This window comes from Dasypus novemcinctus, chromosome 18 (assembly GCF_030445035.2).
Source record: "Dasypus novemcinctus isolate mDasNov1 chromosome 18, mDasNov1.1.hap2, whole genome shotgun sequence".
NCBI lineage: Eukaryota > Metazoa > Chordata > Mammalia > Cingulata > Dasypodidae > Dasypus > Dasypus novemcinctus.
Window position 1 is genome coordinate 22,519,986 of NC_080690.1, and position 18,115 is coordinate 22,538,100.

The 18,115-nt window shown below is 54.7% G+C and overlaps 4 protein-coding genes across 9 annotated transcripts in view; 2 read left to right on the forward strand and 2 right to left on the reverse strand.

The window, feature by feature from the left end:
* Positions 1–4,506, forward strand: part of GFOD2 (Gfo/Idh/MocA-like oxidoreductase domain containing 2) — a 52,201-nt gene extending 47,695 nt beyond the window's left edge. For all 3 annotated transcript variants that reach the window (XM_058279845.2, XM_004459667.3, XM_058279846.2), the window contains exon 3: positions 3,038–4,506. In XM_058279845.2, coding sequence (XP_058135828.1) covers positions 3,038–3,936 — 899 coding nt within the window. In that variant the 3' untranslated portion in view covers positions 3,937–4,506. The remainder of the gene's footprint in view (positions 1–3,037) is intronic.
* A 5,833-nt stretch (positions 4,507–10,339) lies between these two features.
* On the reverse strand, positions 10,340–12,293 carry C18H16orf86 (chromosome 18 C16orf86 homolog). 2 transcript variants are annotated; one of them, XM_004459671.3, is made up of 5 exons: positions 12,021–12,293; positions 11,596–11,804; positions 11,417–11,419; positions 11,008–11,225; positions 10,340–10,904 (listed from the first exon to the last, which is right to left on the reverse strand). In XM_004459671.3, exons 1-5 carry the CDS (start codon positions 12,123–12,125, stop codon positions 10,495–10,497), a joined length of 945 nt encoding a protein of 314 aa, XP_004459728.1. In that variant the 5' UTR covers positions 12,126–12,293; the 3' UTR covers positions 10,340–10,494. The 2 variants fall into 2 exon arrangements, with proteins under 2 accessions (XP_004459728.1, XP_058135830.1); XM_058279847.2 differs by lacking the exons at positions 11,417–11,419; positions 12,021–12,293 and having other exon boundaries at positions 11,008–11,192; positions 11,596–11,935.
* Positions 12,294–12,347: 54 nt separating this feature from the next.
* ENKD1 (enkurin domain containing 1) lies at positions 12,348–15,833 on the forward strand. Its single transcript, XM_004459670.4, has 8 exons — positions 12,348–12,409; positions 12,654–12,747; positions 12,869–13,063; positions 13,631–13,803; positions 14,746–14,871; positions 14,976–15,139; positions 15,239–15,375; positions 15,455–15,833. The coding sequence occupies exons 2-8, from the start codon at positions 12,663–12,665 to the stop codon at positions 15,613–15,615; spliced, it is 1,041 nt and encodes a 346-aa protein (XP_004459727.1). The 5' UTR covers positions 12,348–12,409; positions 12,654–12,662; the 3' UTR covers positions 15,616–15,833.
* Positions 15,834–16,009: 176 nt separating this feature from the next.
* PARD6A (par-6 family cell polarity regulator alpha) lies at positions 16,010–17,962 on the reverse strand. 3 transcript variants are annotated; one of them, XM_004459674.5, is made up of 3 exons: positions 17,766–17,962; positions 17,154–17,376; positions 16,010–16,890 (listed from the first exon to the last, which is right to left on the reverse strand). In XM_004459674.5, the coding sequence occupies exons 1-3, from the start codon at positions 17,826–17,828 to the stop codon at positions 16,139–16,141; spliced, it is 1,038 nt and encodes a 345-aa protein (XP_004459731.1). In that variant the 5' UTR covers positions 17,829–17,962; the 3' UTR covers positions 16,010–16,138. The 3 variants fall into 3 exon arrangements, with proteins under 3 accessions (XP_004459731.1, XP_004459730.1, XP_012381051.1); XM_004459673.5 differs by having other exon boundaries at positions 16,010–16,893; XM_012525597.4 differs by having other exon boundaries at positions 16,010–16,893; positions 17,142–17,376.
* Positions 17,963–18,115: the final 153 nt, after the last annotated feature.

The window sequence follows — 18,115 nt, forward strand, 5'->3', positions numbered from 1 at the left end:
GCCGGCCTTGCCCTGCTCCTACTGTTTGCTGCCCTGAGCGTGTGACTGACTCTTGGCCAGCCATTGCCTTGCAGTCCTGCCAGCACCTGTTGTGACGCTTTTGTTATTTAGAGAAGAGCAGGAGATTGAAGAGTTTTGTAAATAGGAGTTATGATTTAGGCTACTGATATACATATGTTCCCTGCTGTGTTCCTCCTTGCTGCTGAGGTTCATATGTATAAGACTCATACATATGCAAATGAAGATGCCCTCTGGAGTTCTTGAGGGTCAGGATGGTGGGCATGGTGGGGAGGACGTGAGCTGGAAGGATCAGCAAGCCAGCTTATCTCATATGGGCTTTGTCAGGATGTGAGCTTTCATCAGGAAACCTGATAAACAGTCCATATAATAGGAAAACTCATTTATGTTCATGTTGGTTTTAAAACTTTTCAAAAATCAAATTTTCAGAATACTGAACATAGAAATTATTTGCCTGAAAAATGTAGCTTCTATGTGAGTCTTGATTCCAAATTACAATGGGCCCTTTTTTTCTGTGAGCATTTATAACATATGCCAGGCCTTTCCCACAGCGGTGGCCATAAAATGCACCATTGACAGAGCTGTATCAGGTGCTTTACATATGTTGTATTGCTTGACTCAGTCTTCTCTTCTACCCTCTGAGGTGGATGTAACTCCATTTTACAGAGTTGTAAACCAAAACCCAGAGAGATTAAGTTTTATTGCCTTATGGTTGCCATTATTTTTGCAACAAAATGGCCAAATGAGTCCTCTCCTCATCCTGTGTGAATGGAATTCATCCAAGTCCATCAGGGGAAGCTGCACCCTGCATTGGGCCACTAGAAATTATCTGTGACCTAACTATTGTGCCATCTGAAAACACTCAGAGAAGCCTCAGAAGACTGAAGGCATGATGCACGTACCCAGAGGGGGCACAGTCTTGACTTGGTTGCCTCCCAACATGGGCATCGAGTTTTAGAGGCTGCAACTCCAACCAGGAAGTGCCTGTGGAGTGTAGGAATAGAACCTGGATGGCCCTTGAGGAGAAGCCTGAGTGTGTTCATTGCTCAAGACAGTCTTCAACCAGAGGATTAAGCATGTGAGATAGCCCAGCCCATCGACAAGGCCCAGAGAGCTCTGCCTGTCAGTTCTCTGTTCAGGAATCTTTGCCTCTCCCCCTCCACCAGGCCTTTCGACACAGCAGCCCCCATCTCATTCAGTGGCTACAGCAGAATGTGCTAGGAAGGGATCATAGTAGGCAAACATCAAAAAAAATTTTGGAGGGGACATATAGATCATATAAGGCCTTGTGGGCAGGCCATAATAAAGACTTTGGCTTTTATTCTGAATGAGATGAGAAGCCATTGGAGGATTTTATGCAGAGAAGTGATATGATCTGACCCATCTTAATTTTTAACAGAACTGCTCTGGCTTCTTTGTTGAGAAGAGTCTGAGGGAAGTAAGGCCAGAAGCAGAAAGATCTATTAAGCCACCACTGCAGTAATCCCAGCAAAAAATAGTGTTGACTTGGGTGACAAAGGTAACAGTGGAGTTGCCGCTGATGGAAATGGGGAAGGCTTGGGGAAGAGAGTGTCGAGTGCAATTTTAGATTCCATCTCCAAACCTTGAATGTCTATTTTGTTGTTGTTTTTTTCTAAAGAAGGTACCAGGGATTGAACCCAGGACCTCATACATGGGAAGTAGGTGCTCAACTACTACATCTGTTCCCTAATGAGAGTTGGTTTTTTCGTTTGTTTGTGTGTTTTAGGAGGTTCTGGAGATCAGGGACCTGGTACATGGGAAGCAGGCGCTCAACCACTTGAGCTATGTCTGCTACCTTTGAATGTCTTTTCGGTGATATTTCTGACTATCCATCTGAAATTCTAAATTCCTTGTAGGCCCTGTGTAACCCCTCAAGCCCCATTTCCTGGCGGGTACCCTAGACTTTGGGAATCCTAGGTCTCGACCCTTTCCTGTCTCAGTGCCTTTACACGTGTGGCTCCCTCTGTCCTGATGCCTTTTTCCCTTACGCCCTCTGGAACACCTGCTCCCTTTAGGGTCAGCCCAGGGTCACTGCCCGTAAAACCTCCCACCAAACCTTGAGATTTTACTTCTTGAGGGAATTGGGAAGTGGTGTTTGAGGTACCACCATGGCCAGTGTTGGTTGAAGGAGTAATGGAATAACTGGGTGTCTTCACCCTTCTCAGGTTCCCTTAATTAGCCCTTGTGTGTTCCTCATTACTCATAAACCTATGTATGTGTTTAGTACATACCTCCTTTCGGGCTTATAAATTTTCTATTGAAGGTATTAGAGTAAGGTTTCCTTCTTCTTGAACTACCCTTAGTTTCCAAGAGTACCCCAGATGGTGGTGTCTTGTGGTTGCTTGTACTGTCATGAGCTGTCATCCTGAAGCATGGAGGAGTTTGAATTTTGTCATATGGGTACTGCCCAGTTCTCTAGCTCAATCTCAGAATTTTTCTAGCTTTGCTTTGCTCTCTTTGGCTGGGTTACAGCTGCAGCGTACCCAGAACAGGTATGAGGGCAGAAAGGATGTTTCCACTCCTATTCCCCTCCTACTGGAACCAAGCTTGATTGGACCATTGGGCCACACAAACTCATAGGATCAGTGTTCTCAGGGAAAGTCTGCAGGAAATCTTAGAGTCATTTCTGGAGATAGAACAAAGTGCAAAACCTTTCACCCTAGAATATAGATTAGATTTGCTTACTCCAAGCTAGTTCTCTAATAAGTGCATAAAGATAGAAATATGTCCAAGAAATAAGGGCCTCTCCATCCCACCTTTTTTTGCTTCCCACTCCTGGTTTGTGTCTTCTCCCTCTACTCCCATTTTCCCTTAAGAACTTACTCTTTTTCCAATCCATAATTTTTGTCTAGTCCCTGTCACGATCATGGTGACAGTTTCCAGTCCAAGCTGAACCACCTTGCCTCCTGTTCCAGGGCCAGCTTCTGGTCCTATCAGAGACTTTTCTGGATCCATCTGCCTTGAAACTTTGAGGTTTCCTGTTGTGTCTTATTCTCAGGTATTGGGAAGAATGTGGTTTGTGAGAAGGCAGCAACCTCGGTGGATGCCTTCCGGATGGTGACAGCCTCACGCTACTACCCACAGCTGATGAGCCTCGTGGGGAATGTGCTGCGCTTCCTGCCTGCCTTCGTGCGCATGAAGCAGCTGATTGCAGAACACTATGTGGGCGCCGTGATGATCTGCGACGCCCGCATCTACTCGGGCAGCCTGCTCAGCCCCAGCTATGGCTGGATCTGCGATGAGCTCATGGGCGGTGGGGGCCTACACACCATGGGCACCTACATTGTGGACTTGCTGACCCACCTGACTGGCCAGAAAGCCGAGAAGGTGCACGGGCTGCTCAAGACCTTTGTGAGGCAGAATGCAGCCATCCGTGGCATCCGGCATGTCACCAGCGACGACTTCTGCTTCTTCCAGATGCTAATGGGTGGAGGGGTGTGCAGCACAGTGACGCTCAATTTCAACATGCCGGGCGCCTTCGTGCATGAGGTCATGGTGGTGGGCTCTGCAGGACGCCTTGTTGCCCGTGGGGCTGACCTCTATGGACAGAAGAATTCTGCCACACATGAGGAGCTGCTACTGAGGGACTCGCTAGCCGTGGGCGCAGGCCTGCCTGAGCAGGGGCCCCAAGATGTCCCACTGCTCTACCTGAAGGGCATGGTCTACATGGTTCAGGCCCTGCGCCAGTCCTTCCAGGGGCAGGGGGACCGCCGCACCTGGGACCGCACTCCCGTCTCCATGGCCGCCTCATTCGAGGATGGGCTATATATGCAGAGTGTGGTGGATGCCATCAAAAGATCAAGCCGATCTGGAGAGTGGGAAGCGGTGGAGGTGCTGACAGAGGAGCCTGACGCCAACCAGAACCTGTGCGAGGCCCTCCAGCGGAATAACCTGTGAGCCCGTGCGTGGGCTCCCTGCTGCAGGGCAGAGGGACCAGGGAGGAGACCAGGAGCCATGGTGGGAGTGCTTGGCAGAGATGGGGTTGCTGTTTAGTGAATCAGCTTGGGCTGGGCTGGGTCCAGGTGAAAAGCCCCCCGGGAAAGCACCCCCTCCAGCCACTCTTACACTCTTAAGACTTGCCGGGTGGGGACTGTTCCTGTTACCCTGCCTCAGGGGGCTAGCACAATGAGTGCAGGGTGGAGCTCTGCCAGTTCTCTTGAGTCATTACCTTAATGAGCAGGCCTGTGGAGAAATGATGGGCAGCCCTGTTTCCACACCCTTCCTGGGCTGGCGCATCTCTGGGTAGTGAGGGCAGCAAGTCCTCCCATGCATGTGGCCTCCCATGCGTGTGGCCACACCCTTTCACCCAGGCTAACCCTTTCCAGGTAGGGTGTGTGAGGTTCTGTATTAGGTGAGCTCTCAAGGGCTATTTGACCTAAGGGAGAGGGGGCCCTGATTTGGCAGGTACAAGACAAGGAGAGGTTTAGAACATCTGATAAATGTTAATAAATAAATCAGAAAATGTGACATCATGACATCTGGTTTGGGGGCGAAGGGATAGGTTGCTTTTTTTTTTTTTTTTTAAGATGTATGTATTTATTTATTTATTTCTCTCTCCTTCCCCACAGAAGCCCCGGTTGTCTGTTCTCTGTGTCTATTTGCTGCATCGTCTTTGTCCGCTTCTGTTATCAGTGGCATGGGAATCTGTGTTTCTTTTTGTTGTGTCATCCTGTTGTGTCAGCTCTCCGTGTGTGCGGCGCCATTCCTGGGCAGGCTGCACTTTCTTTGGCGCTGGGCAGCTCTCCTTACGGGGCGCACTCCTTGCGCGTGGGGCTCCCCTACGCGGGGGACACCCCTGCGTGGCAGGGCACTCTTTGCGCGCATCAGCACTGCACATGGGCCAGCTCCACACGGGTCAAGGAGGCCCGGGGTTTGAACCGCGGACCTCCCATGTGGTAGACGTACTCGCTAGGGCACTCTTTGCGCTCATCAGCACTACACATGGGCCAGCTCCACACGGGTCAAGGAGGCCCAGGGTTTGAACCGCGGGTCTCCCATGTGGTAGACAGACTCCCTAACCACTGGACCACGTCCATTTCCCAGGTTGTTTTTCTTGAATAATGAAGGGCTTGTTTACTGCTATAGATTGTTTATATTTTTCTCTTCCCTTGTGGCTCCACTGCAGCTCTGAGCCTGGCATAGATCCATTACTGTCTACTGGGCCACACAGGCTCCTGCCACTGCCCTGCCCTCATCTCCCTGTTGACGGCCAAATCCCAGGAGCCGTCCTCAGAGAGTAGGACTCAAGACCTCCTGTTAGGGACTTGTGGGAATTGTCATTTCAGGCATATATTGGGAGAGTACGGGGCCTCTTGGAGGTCCCTGGGCTGGAAGTCAGAAGGAATTGTTTGAAACCATGGCCTTAGCAACAAGGGGGCCCTGGGACAAGGGAGGTGAGGAGCGGTTCCAGGGAGGTTAGAGGGGATGGCCTGGAAGACAAGGGGCTCCATGCAGCTCCTTGGTTTAACCGAACACTTCCTGACCCAGGCAGCCAGTCACCAGCCATGCTTCCATCAACACGTTCTACACGGGGATACCTTCCAACCACCTAAGTCGGAGATAGATGGGGTGTTGGGAAAAGAACATCCGTTCCTTTGTTTCCTTATCTCACTTTGCCATACTGCCAGAGTTGTTATGCCTGGACCAAACATTGTTCCCATCTCTAATTTTCCCTTTCTCTGCCCTGCTCTGTACTCCTTGCCAGAAAGGCTCAGAGAGGGCTTCCTCTTCCTCTTGGCACCCCTGATAGAAGTCACCAGGCCTGTTTTCCTGTCTTGTCTTTGCTTCAAACATTGCCCTATTAAGATAAAATAACAATGGATAATGTTTAGCTTACTTATTACTCACTGGGACCCCAAGAAAAACACTTCATGTGCATTACTTCATTTAATCACCAAACAACTCTGAGGTAGTATATATTAATATTTCTGTTGTTCAGAGTCAGAAACTGAGGCACAGAGGAGCAAAGTTACTTGCCTCCTATAAGCTCTAAGTGATAGAGCCAGGACCATCCAACTATACAGCCTGACCGTGCACTACACTTTACCCCAACCCTGATGAATCAGACTCTGGAGTGTCCAGGCATGGCCCCTTCCCCTTGGAGTCTATGTCCAGGCAGCTGTCTCTTTCCTGCTGCCAGAATCTCACCCTGACCTGAGCTAGGAGGTGGAATGTAGACGGCCTCCTGCCAGATAGGATGCTGACGGAGTCGAGAGTTTAAGAGGGAGAGGCCACCCCCTTGCTCCTGGAGATGACCGTCTTAGCTTCAGGTCACAGCTTTTGGCCACACATATCTGTGTCACTTCATGGCCCATCTTAAGCCTCATTTAGGATGTTGAGATCCCTCCTAAATTGGGGCATTGACCTGGAAAACACAGGCATGTGTTACTGACCCAGAGTGGCACTTAGGGTTTAGAGGACACTACCACAAACTCCCTGTCTACAAAGATGGAGCCCCAGAAGTCCTGGTGCAGCTTGTAACAGGCTCGCTGCAGGGCTACTCTGATGAGGACCCCAGATCCTCTGATGGTGCTCCCTAGGTCCATGGCCACAGGAGTATGTTCTCCTCATCTCTCCACATCTATACTATCATTCATACATCTTTTGGGTATCTAAGCTGCCCATTTGGGTATCTAAGCTCCCACACTGGGGAGGAGATGGGTCTTGAAAGGGTGCAAATGTGACCCAAGAGGCCAGAGGGTTCTGGTTCCCAGGGGTGAGTAAGCCCATAACTGGTTCCAGCCTTGTCCTACAGTTCCAGCCTTGTCCTGCAGCACCCCCTCCTGGAGGAAGGCAGCATCACCACCTCCCGGGACCTGTTTCCTAAATCTTAGGATGGCAGCTAACTCCTCTGGTCAACGAGAATAAGGTTTTTCCAGGCCAGTGAAAATACAGTAAAACCTCTTAGCTCTTCCCCGGATACAGTAACCAGAGGAGAACTTCCAGAATACCTGTTGCTTACTCTTAACACTAAACCAAATATAGATCTCATACTCACCCAGGCAATACAGCAGCCTCCCCACCTTCCTGTCCTTTCTCCCTCTCCATTCTGTCCTCCACATTGCAGCCCAGTGACCTCTCCAAAATTTAGATCTCCCTTTGCCTACACCCCTCCTTGTCACTCCTTGTCACTTCCAGACTGACCAGACCTAGACTACCAATGGCCATGCCCTCTGCTTCAGACTTGCTAAGCAGCCACGCTAAGCAGCCCTCCCACATGAGGCTGGCTTCTCCCGCACTGGCAGCCTTCATCTCTGGCCTGTCCTCCTGGGAGGCCACTTGTCTCTCCAAGACTCAGCTGGAGGGCTGCCTCTTGACTGTTGCTCCTTCTTACCTAGGCAAAGTGGCAGTCACCCCATCACCTGTGCAACCATAGCCTTGGCCCTTGGCTCTCTTGTGCTATGTCTCCTTGAATCAGGCCACCTTAGCAGCCTGGGATGATGCTAAGTAAGGAGACCATGCCCATTTCCTTCCTGCTTCCTCCACCCGGACCTGCCCACCACACCCCTTCTGATTGCCTAACTGGACCATTATTCATAGGGTGCTACACATGGTTTTGAATTTCTGATGACTTCAGCTTTTCAGATCCCAATCAGTCTCTGCAGCTTCCTCAGCTCCTCAGCTCGGTCTGGTCTTGCTTCCTTCTTAGGGGCCCTCTGCTAGGCAGATGTGATGCCGTGATGCAGCTTACCCCTGGGGAGTTTGCAGTCTAATCAGTGGCAGTAGTATATAGATGCTGCAATCTTGGGGCAATACTGGGTGCTGCCTGGCTAAGCAGAAAGTGGATGCCCTGAGCCAGGTGGAGGGATGAGGGAATAAAGGTCTTTCAGGCAGGGGAAGTTGCACATGCAGAGAAAAAAAGTAAAAGTTGGGGCTGGTCAAGGAATTTTCAGGAAGCCACTGAAAAGTTCCAAGGCAACTGGGACAAGAGAGGTGGGTGCTAGAGGAGAGTTATGCCATTAGGGGTTCCGGGGCGTGTGTATGTGTAGCAGGATCACTGAATGGACATGGGGCAAGGCACCACAGGCAGGGAGAATAGTGAGGTGCTCCCTACAAGATGACAGTGGCCTAGGCAAAGGTGCTGCCTGTGGGTTCTGGGAGGATCAATTCACTGGCCTTGATGCCTCATTGTAGAGTCTGCAGGAGAAGTCTGAGGCAACACCCAGGATTTTGGCTTGAACAACTGTGAAGATGAAATTCAGGGGAACAGACGTGGCTCAAGCAGGTGAGCTCCTGCTTCCCACATGAGAGGTCCCGGATTTGGTTCCCAGTGCCTCTTAAAGAGGACAAACAACGAGCAGAAACAGACATCAAGGGAAAATGAGCAGACAACAAGAAAAAATGAGCAAACAAAAACAAACGAGCAGGGAGTGAAGGTGGCTCAAGGAGTTGAGCACCCGCATGGGAGGTCCCAGGTTCGGTTTCTGGTAAAGCAAAAAAAGATGAGCAGACAATGAGCAAAAAAAAAAAATGAGCAAACAGATAAGGGAGCCATCGTGGGTTGGGGTGGACAACAAGCAAACAAAAATACCACCTTAAGGGGTTGAGTGCCGGCTTCCCACATACAAGATCCTGGGTTCCATCCCTGGCCCCAGGACCAAAAAAAAAAAAAAAAGATGAAGTGCAGGAAAAGCAGACTTGGGGGAGAAAAAATAATGTGGAGCTCCCTGCATTTAAGGTGTCTGAGGGCTACATGGGAGGACCAGGAGGCAGCAGGATGTGAGGGTTTCCAAAATGGCCAGCCATGGCCAGCTCTTCCCAGAGGCTCTGGGTGGCTCAAAGCAGCATGCATTGAGCCTTCACATCCACCACCACCCCTGAGTTCTAGTTTCCTCAGGTTGCTCTAAAAAAAAATACCACAAACTGGGTGGCTTAAAACAATTTAAAAAATACCACGAACTGGGTGGCTTAAAAGAATTTATTGTATCAGTTCTAGAAGCTAGAAATTTGAAATTAAAGTGTCAGCAGAATCATGCTTCCTCTGAAACCTGGAGAGGAGACTCCTTCCCTGTCTTTTCTAGCTTCTGGTGGTTGCTGGGGACCCTTAGTCTTCCTTGGCTTGTACTGCATCACCCCAATCTCTGCCTCTGTCTCCACATAACCATCTTCTCTGTGTCTGTGTCTCATCTTCTAATGACACCAGCCATATTGGTTTAGGGGTCTGCCCTACTCCAGTATGACCTCAGCCTAATGTAATTCTGTCTGCAATGACTATTTCCAAATAAGGTCACATGCACAGGTCCAGGGGTTAGGATTTGAACATGTCTTTTGGAGGGACACAATTCAACCCATAACACCCTGCCTGCCAGGAAAAAGGCACCAGTGCCCCTGCCACCATAGGCCACTCCTTGGGCAAGGTTTGGTCCAGCTGTGGTCTGGCAAGGGGTGGAAAGTGTTCCAAAGCCAGCTACTCTAGGGACAGTCAAATGAATTTTGCCACCTCGAGGGTGGGGTGGGGAAGATCCCAAGTGCTGATCCCCTTGAGGTCAGACCAAATGCAGGCTCCCTCCCAGGAAGTTAGGCCAACCACCACTTCCCGTGCCCTGACAGACCCTTTCCTTTCTCTGCCCCAGGTTCCTCCTTAGTCACCTCCCTCTCTATCCCTGTTAGCCTGTCTGACCTGCAGATTCATCTAGGGAGCTTTTAAGATTTATTTATGTCTCCCCCCACCCCTTGTCTGCTCTCTGTGTCTATTTGCTATATGCTCTTCTGTGTCTGCTTGTCTTCTCTTTAGGCAGCACCAAGAACTGATCCTGGGACCTTCCAGAGTGGGAGAAAAACACTCAGTCTCTTGCATCACCTCAGCTCCCTGGTCTGCTATATCTGTTATTGTGTCTCCTCTGTGTGTCTTTTTGTTGCGTCATTTTGCTGTACCAGCTTTCCATGTAGGCCAACACTCTGTGCAGGCCAGCACTCCTGTGCAGGCCAGAACTCCATGCAGACCAGCACCCCACATGGGCCAGCTCTCCGCTCGGGCCAGCTCACCACACGGGCCAGTTTGCCTTTACCAGAAGGCCCTGGAAATTGAACCCTGGACCTCCTATATAGTAGATAGGAGCCCAATCACTTGAGCTACATATACTTCCCTGGAGACCTTTTAAATTTCCAGAATCCAAGCCCCACCCTGCAGATTCTGGTTGCAGATTAGGTCTGGGGTAGCCCCCAGAAATCTGTATTTTTGTTAATTTTTCAGGTGATCCAGATGGCCAGTCAGGCATCACACCACACACTGGGGAATCCTCCACCCTTCTTCCCAGCCTCTTTCCCTCTTCGCGTATCTTATGTGGGGAATCACAAAACCTTGAGAAAACAAAAAATGTTTATTGTCAGTGAGTCCAAGATCCCAGCAAGTGGGGTCAGGAATCAAAGTCCCCCACCCACCTGAGGGCCAAGGCCTACAGGCTGCTGCTCTGGTTCCAGTTTGGGAGAAGGGCAGCCACCAGTGCGGTGGGATAGTCACTTGTACTGAGGAGATAGTGGGGGCACAAGTGGTGCAGCACAAACACTCAGCATCTTGTTGATGTCCACCTGGGTCGACTTATCCACCTCGGCCTTGAGCTGGCTGCTGGCCTGCAAGCTGGGTAGACTCCCAGGCTCCTCTCCAGCCGCCTCTGCCAGGGGAGCCAGAACATGGGTGGAGGACACTAATGTACTGGGACAGGGCAAAGTGAGGCCTGAGCCCAGCTCACCTGCCACGGGCAGCAAGGCCTGCAGTTGTTCCACTCCTTTCTCCTCAGGGACCATGGCCATCTCCAACTCAGGCTCCACCTCGGCCTCGGCCTCCCTGTCCCCCTCCCCTGCCTGGTTCAGCTCAGGATTGTAATAGTTGATGTACTGGTACAGGGGCCGCAGGCGCTGGGCCTTTCCTGCAAGGACCCGGGGCAGGGCAGGGGCTGGAGCGCCAAGCTGTGCCATGGCAGGGGCCCAGCAGGCTATGGGAAAAGGGAAGGCTGAGGGTCTGCCACTCACGGTCTAGCCCCAAGGTCTCTGATGGTGCAGGCACTGAGCTGGCTGCAGCTGGGAGTGCTGGAGCCCCCAGACTCTTGCGCTTCTTGGCTTTTTTGTGCTGTTTGGCAGATGGTGAGAGTTCGCTCTGGCTACCCTCTGGCTCCTCCCTCTGCAGGAGCGATCCCAGTGATATCTCAGCTTCACTCCTAGGATGGGCATTGTGACTCGGCCCTGCACGGCTGGGGTACCAGAGTCAAGGACAGGAAGACGGAGGAGCAGCCTCCACCAGCTGGCTCCCCTGCCCAGAACCTGGGGAATAGCCCTGTCTGCCCACCGCCCAGGATCAGACACCTGCTCTTCAGTGAGGCCCCAGGCCAGACCAGGGCCTGGAGCTCATGTGAACTCAGTTCCCTCCAAGGCCTTGAGGCACCTCCTCTTTTGGTGCGCCCTACACCAGAGCTCCTGAGGGGCAGAAGGGGTGGGGGTGATGATGGTGGTGGTAGCAGGGGTAAGGGTCTTGTTCTGCAGGAGGCAGTCTTTAGGACTCCTTTTGGGATTTGAGTCCAACCCCCTAGCCTTGCAGCTCCTCCTCTCCAAAAGCCCCCTCACTTGACTGGCTTCCTCTTGGGACTTTGACTGGGCCTCACAACCGAGGCCATAGGCCTGGGACCTCTCTCCTCTACTATGTCCTCCTCTTGCTTGAGTGGCTTCTCCTGGAACTCCGGCTCTGAAGCTAGTCCTGTTGGACATTTGTCTTCACCCTGGGTCCCGCAGGCCTCATGGACTGGCACCAGACACTGGTCTGTCATCACTGGACACTAGATGTGACACATAGGTAATTGGTCACCACGCTAGACAAAGATACACGGTTCAGACTTTAGACATTAGACACTCTATACCGGGCACCGGCCCGTGCTCCTCCCTGCCAGTGGAGCCGGGCTTGGCAGTTAGGGAGCCGGGATCGCCCAGAGTTCGGCGTCCTCTGCAGAGCGCCGGCGCCTAATTGTTTGAAGGCTAGACGGACCGACGGTCACCTCTGAGCTCTGAGCACGACAACCGGGCTCCTCCGCGAGCGGCGCCGGCCCCACTGCCGTCCCCTCCTGCGTCCCCAGCCGCCGCTCCGTCCCTGCCGAGGCCATGGGGGCGCGGCGTCAGCACGTCCTCAATGGCGGCTTGCGGGGGTGGGCCCCGAGAGGCCGCTCTAGCGGATCCCGCGCTGACCCCAGAGACTGGCGGGTAGGCGAGAGCCAATCTGGGGGGCTGCGGGGCTGGCGGGGCCGCTTTACCCCCACCTTCAGCTGGAACTACAAGCCCCAGAAGGCTTTGCGCCAGGGCACTGACCCCTTGACCTAAAGGGCGGAAATCATTGTTGCCTGGCAACAGCAACTCCTTTCGGGTCGCTGCGGCGGGCGGAACTGCTCGGGTGAGACCCTTGCCCGGGTGTGGCGGGGGAGGGGCCGCGAACGGGCAGGGAGGTGGGCTCGGATCGGAGGTCGCCGAGGCGGCGAGCGCGGGCTCCGGCCGTGAGGCGGGGCGGGGGGCGAGAAGGGGTTCGGGAATGGGGGGCACAGTTGGGTCCGCGTCCGGGTGGAAGGACGAGGCGTGGGGCTGGGGAAGGGGGCTCGGGCGGGGTTGCGCAGCCGGCAGGCCTCGGTGCACCATTGCAGGACGGCGGCATGTGCGAGGGCCCGTCCCGCATCTCGGGGCCCATCCCCCCGGACCCTACGGTCTGCCCGGACTACTACCGGCGGCCCGCCTCGGGTGAGTGGGGGCGGGGCCGCGGCGAGGCGGGCCGCGGGGTTGGCCCCAGCTCCCGCGCGGAGCCCGGCGCCGAGCCCCGCCCGGGCACTCCCTCCTCCCTCCTCCCTCCTTCCACCTGCAGCCCACGGGCGTCTGGAGGGAAACGCGCTGAAGCTGGACCTGCTCACCTCGCACCCGGACCTGGATGCCGCCCTTCCCCGCGGCCCCCGCATTGGTCCCGGAGCCCGAGAGGTCCTGGAACGTGGCCAACGCGGCACGGGGGGTGTGCTGCTGCAACTCCGGGGCATCTCCCTGGGCACTGGGGCCTCTCCCAAGAGTAAGTCCCGGGAAAAAGGGACAGCCAGACTAGTCCGAGGTCAAAAGCAGAGATCAAAAGCGCCTGCTCCTTCCCCAACCTAGTCCAGCTTTTGCCTCTTTAATCTTAGTTTCCCCAACTATAAAAGAAGACAATGCATTACTTCCTCCTCTAAGGAGAGGACTGAATGAGGTAGTCCCATAACACAAGCATGTGTCAATGCAGTGTTGTTTATAGAGTGCCTACTGCGTGTCAGGCCCTTATAGGTGCTAGGAAAACAGGGTTGAAAACAAACATGCTCCATCATGATCAAGGTGGGAGACATAACAACTGAAAAGATGAATATGTACAAGATGACTAGTGGTATATATCACAAAAATGTAAAACGTAGTCAGGGATGGAAGAGTATTACAGTCTAAGGACAGAAACAAAGTGATGAGGTGGAGTGTGTGTGTGTAGGGTCTGACTCAGGTGGAGAGGTCAGAGAACTTTCTGCAGGAGGCAGAAGGAGGGCCCGTATGTGAATAGGTGGGAGTTGGACTGCATGGGCCATATGTTGGGCAGGGCCTGGCAGCATCTTTTTCCCAGGGAAGGACCGTAAAGACCATGAGAAAGAGAACCTGAGGAGGATCAGGGAGATACAGAGGCGCTTCCCTGAGCAGGAACGCAGCCGTGAGCAGGGCCAGCCCAGGCCCCTGAAGGCGCTGTGGCGCTCGCCCAAGTACGACAAGGTGGAGTCCCGGGTCAAGGCCCAGCTACAGGTACCTGCCTTGGGGAGTGGGGTATATTGTCCAGCTCGGTGGTCAACAAGCAATTTTACTGTGATCTGGGTTACCAGGAAGGGGGAAAATCACAGGGGACTAAGGTGACAAAGGACTGAGAGACACCTGGCCCTGCTGCAGCCTGGGGCTGGGGACCTTCTCAGAAATGGTGATGGCTGGGCTGGTCCTAAGGGAAAAGTAGAAATTTGGCAAAGGAGAAAGGAAGAGAACATTCCATAGAGAAGGAACCTCACAGGTAGACGTCCTGAGGCCAGGAGAGTGGGCAGTGAGGATATTGGGTACAGTTCACTCTAAGTGGGGAAGAGTACAAGGTTAGGCTAAGAGGTCAGCAGGACTCACATCATAAAGGGCCACATAAGCCACCTCTCGAACTTTATTTAGGAGGGCAGCAGGAAGGGTAGGGATGTCGTGGTAGGAGTCTGTCTTCCCCTGGACAGGGACCTCAGGAGGAAGAGCAGTGTTGAGAGAAAAGACAAGATCCCATGTGGATGTGCTAAGGCCTGATATGTCTGCCAGGGGTCCCACAGGAAGCAGTGAATATTCAATTCTGGATCTCAGGAGTGAGACCCAGGCACTTTGGAGGAGCAGGTTGAGGATGATGAGACCAAGGAAGTGACTGCTGGATTTAAGGACTGTCAGTGACCTTGAGAGATCAGTGCCAAGAAGCTTGGCTAGGAAGGGGAGAGAGAGTGGTAGCTGGAGCAGGATTGAGGTGGAAGGGAAGAGATAGTTTGTTGTTTTCTTAAAGATGTGACTTATGAGGCTCAAATGTTGGTGAGGCAAAATGTTCCTGTAAGAGGGAGGCCATTGGGAATTGGGATAGAGAGTGGTCCTGAGAAGCAGGAGGACAGGGGCATGGTCTTGTGGCTTGAGACCCTGACATCAGCCTGATTGATCCCTCGGTTGTGCCCTGCCCTCCAGGAGCCTGGCCCTCCCTCTGGGACAGAATCTGCCCACTTCCTGCGGGCACACTCCCGCTGTGGCCCTGGGCTCCCACCTCCCCGTGTCCCCAGTCTTCCCCTCACCCCACCAGGTTCCACTGTCAAGGTAAGGATGCATGGGGGCTGGGAAAATGTTGGGCCGAGGTTCTGGGGAGTTTAGGGGCACCACACAGTGCTGCCTGCCCCCACCACGTTTGCCATGTCCTACAGGGGCCAGGCCCGGGTGTGGACTTCATTAGCCACAATGCCCGCACTGCCAAGAGGGCGCCCCGGCGGCATTCCCGCTCTCTCCAGGTCCTGGCACAGGTGCTGGAGCAGCAACGACAAGCCCAGGAGCACTACAACACCACACAGAAGGGCCACGTGCCCCATTAGTAGGTCTCATGACCCAGTGCCTAGGGTGAGGGCACCTGTGGAGGGTGGGAGCCAACCTCTGCCCTGGAGCCATCAACCCTGAGCCTGTGCATCCACAGCTTGTTGGAGCGCAGGGATCTGTGGCGGCGGGAGGCTGAGGCCCGCCAGCAGAGCCAGCCAGACCCTGCCATGCCCCCTGGTCATACACGCATGCCTGAGAACCAGCGGCTGGAGACACTGAGCTCACTGCTCCAGAGTGAGTACTATGGCAAGGGGAGCCAGATGGGAGACCCACTGGGGACCATGCACCCTCACTGTTCCTGGGCCTCCTGTAGGTCAGAGCCAGCTGCTGCGTGAGCTTGTGCTGCTGCCTGCTGGGGCAGACTCGCTGAGAGCCCAGAGCCACCGTGCTGAGCTAGACCAGAAACTGATGCAGGTAGAGGAGGCCATCAAGATCTTTTCCCGCCCAAAGGTTTTCGTGAAGATGGATGCCTGAGCCCCTCTCTAGGGGTAGAGGCAGGGGGTCCACACTGAGGACTGCTGCATGGCCACCAAGGGCAGGACTGGGCCCCATCATAGAGCCCAGATCCGAAGTCAGGAGCAGTAGGGTGGGCAGTAGTCCCAAGGCACTCCTCCCAGCCACTGGTGGCTGCAGAAGGGCCAGCCTGGCCTCTTTACTCCTTTGTCAAAATTAAACTTTTGTACACAGCTGGATTTGTTTCCACAAGAGCATTTCTTACCATACAGATGCCCAGCCTGGAGGCTCTCCTGCCACTCGACAGCAGGAAGGTCTCTGTGCTTCCCTCATCACTTCTGCCTCACGTCCAGGGCAGAAGGCAAACTTGAGGGATTGGGGAGGAGGCCGGGCTGGCACACAGAAGGACCATGACTGTATCTGTAGAAAATCTTTAATGTTCCCTAGGCTGAGAGGGCCCTGGAAGCAAGCTGAAAATCCCCACCAGGCAAGTCCCTGCCATGCCCCAGCAGCCTGGATGGGCAAGGGGCTAAGATCCTGCCTGTCAAAGGCTGAAGCCACTGCCATCTCCTCGAATGCTACTCCTCCAACCAGAGCTGGCCTGCTCCTGATCATCCAGGGAGGGCAGAGAGCTGCCGGCACCAGGAAGTAGGGGGCCAGGGTGCAGGTCCCAGCATGTGGGCCCCTGGGACAACCCATTGGAACATGAAGGTTGGCAGTTCTCAATGACCAAGTCATTGCTGTCATCATCGCTCTCGGGCTCAGCAGGCCCCAGCCGAGCAGAAGGAGGCCCTGCCAGACGCCCCGACGCGCCCCGTACCACATTATTGCGCTGGTTAGCAGGCTTGACAGTGACAATGAGGTTGTGGCTGTTGGCGACCATCATATCCGTCACCTGGTCCAAGGTCTTCCCAGCCACCTCAATGCCATTGACCTCCAGGATCTCATCACTGACTGCCAGCAGCCCTGTACTCTCAGCCAGGCCTCCACGTACCAGACGTGAAATGAAGATTCCGGGAACCCGCTCCAGGCCCTGGGGAGCCACGCGCACACTCATTCCATCTCGGATGTAGAAGCCTAGAGGGCGGTCTGAACCATACTTGTGCAGTCGCACCCGTCGGTGAGTCTCAGGCAGGAGGTCTACGTCTATGACAGAGGAAACTTGGCGGAAATCTTGGGGCAGGCTGATTAGCAGGGGTGGCCGGGTGCGCAGGGGTGCCACTGGCCGCAGCAGGAGCCCTTTCTTGCGCCGCTGCAGAGAGTTGGAGGCAAAGGGTAGGCCACTGGAGTCAGCTTCTGCTACAGAAGAGAGGGATGCCGAGATCAAAGACCCTGCTCTCCCACTTGTGCCCTCCAGGGGTCCCAGGGTCCTTTTCTACCAGCTCAGGCCTAGGGAAGGGGACACCTGATTTTCCTATCGCTTGGAGGTCAGGCCAAGGGCAGGCACTGCAGAGGGTGAGGCCTGAGCCCCCTAGCCATGGATTAATCCTTACAGAGGAAAAGCCCTGGCCCATCTCCCCACCCCAAAGAAGCTGCCCCCCACTCACCACCCCCCTCACCCCGCTTCTGCACCAGCAGGCGCAGCGGCGGGGGTCCGCTGGCCAGAGCCCGGTGCAGGCTGTCGTCGCTGGTGAGGGGCAGCAGGTCGCCGTGAGCATCCGTATAACCGAGCAGCACGTCCAGGCCCGGGATCTGGTGCACCGCTCGCAGCAACCGCGAGAACTCCTGGAAGTCGCTCACAGAGGCGCGGGGCAGCGCAAAGCGTCGGAACTCGGCGTCAAACTGGAGGCGGGGGGTGGGAAGAGAGGAGGGGTCAGGCCGGAGCCTGTGCCTGCTTCTCACAATGGGTCCGGGTCTGGCGGGGTGGGAAGTGGGAAAGATAAGACAACCGCAACAGCCGCAGCCTTGCGCCCAGACCTCAGCTTCAGTATGAGGGACGCTGTCCAAGGTCTTCTCCCCGCCCTCCAAGTACCCACAGAAGGACTCTGGAAGCCGGCCGTGGAAGGACGGAGGATGGATTGAGGAAGGAGAGCAGAAAAGCCAGAGAATGGAGCGTGGGGGTGGACAAGAGAAAGAGGGGGGGGGGGGGGGGCAAGGAGCAGGAAAAAGGAGATGAGGGGATTGGAAGCGTCCAGGGCCGAGGCCGGAGCCGGGGCCGGAGGGGCCCTTACTTTGCTTTTCACCTCGACGATGCTGTCGGGACTGCGCGCTGGGGTCCTCTGCGGCCGGGCCATGGCGGGGCCGGGCGCGCCAGGGATGGTGCCCCGGGCGGCCCGCCGAGGCGCAGGTGCACAGCCCGGCTGGCCGGCCCGCGCTGCCCCGCCCCTGGCGGTAGCGCTCTCCCCGCCCGCCCATCCGGACCATGACGTCACGAGGGCAGCGACGGCGAGTGGAACGCGGAGTCCGCGTTTCCTAGGAAACGAAGATGGGGGTGGGGAGGCCTTCCTCTTCTCTTACGTCATTACGCTACGGTCCGCGTGTCTCCGGAATCCGGAGGAGGGGCTCGGCCAATCGAGGGGAG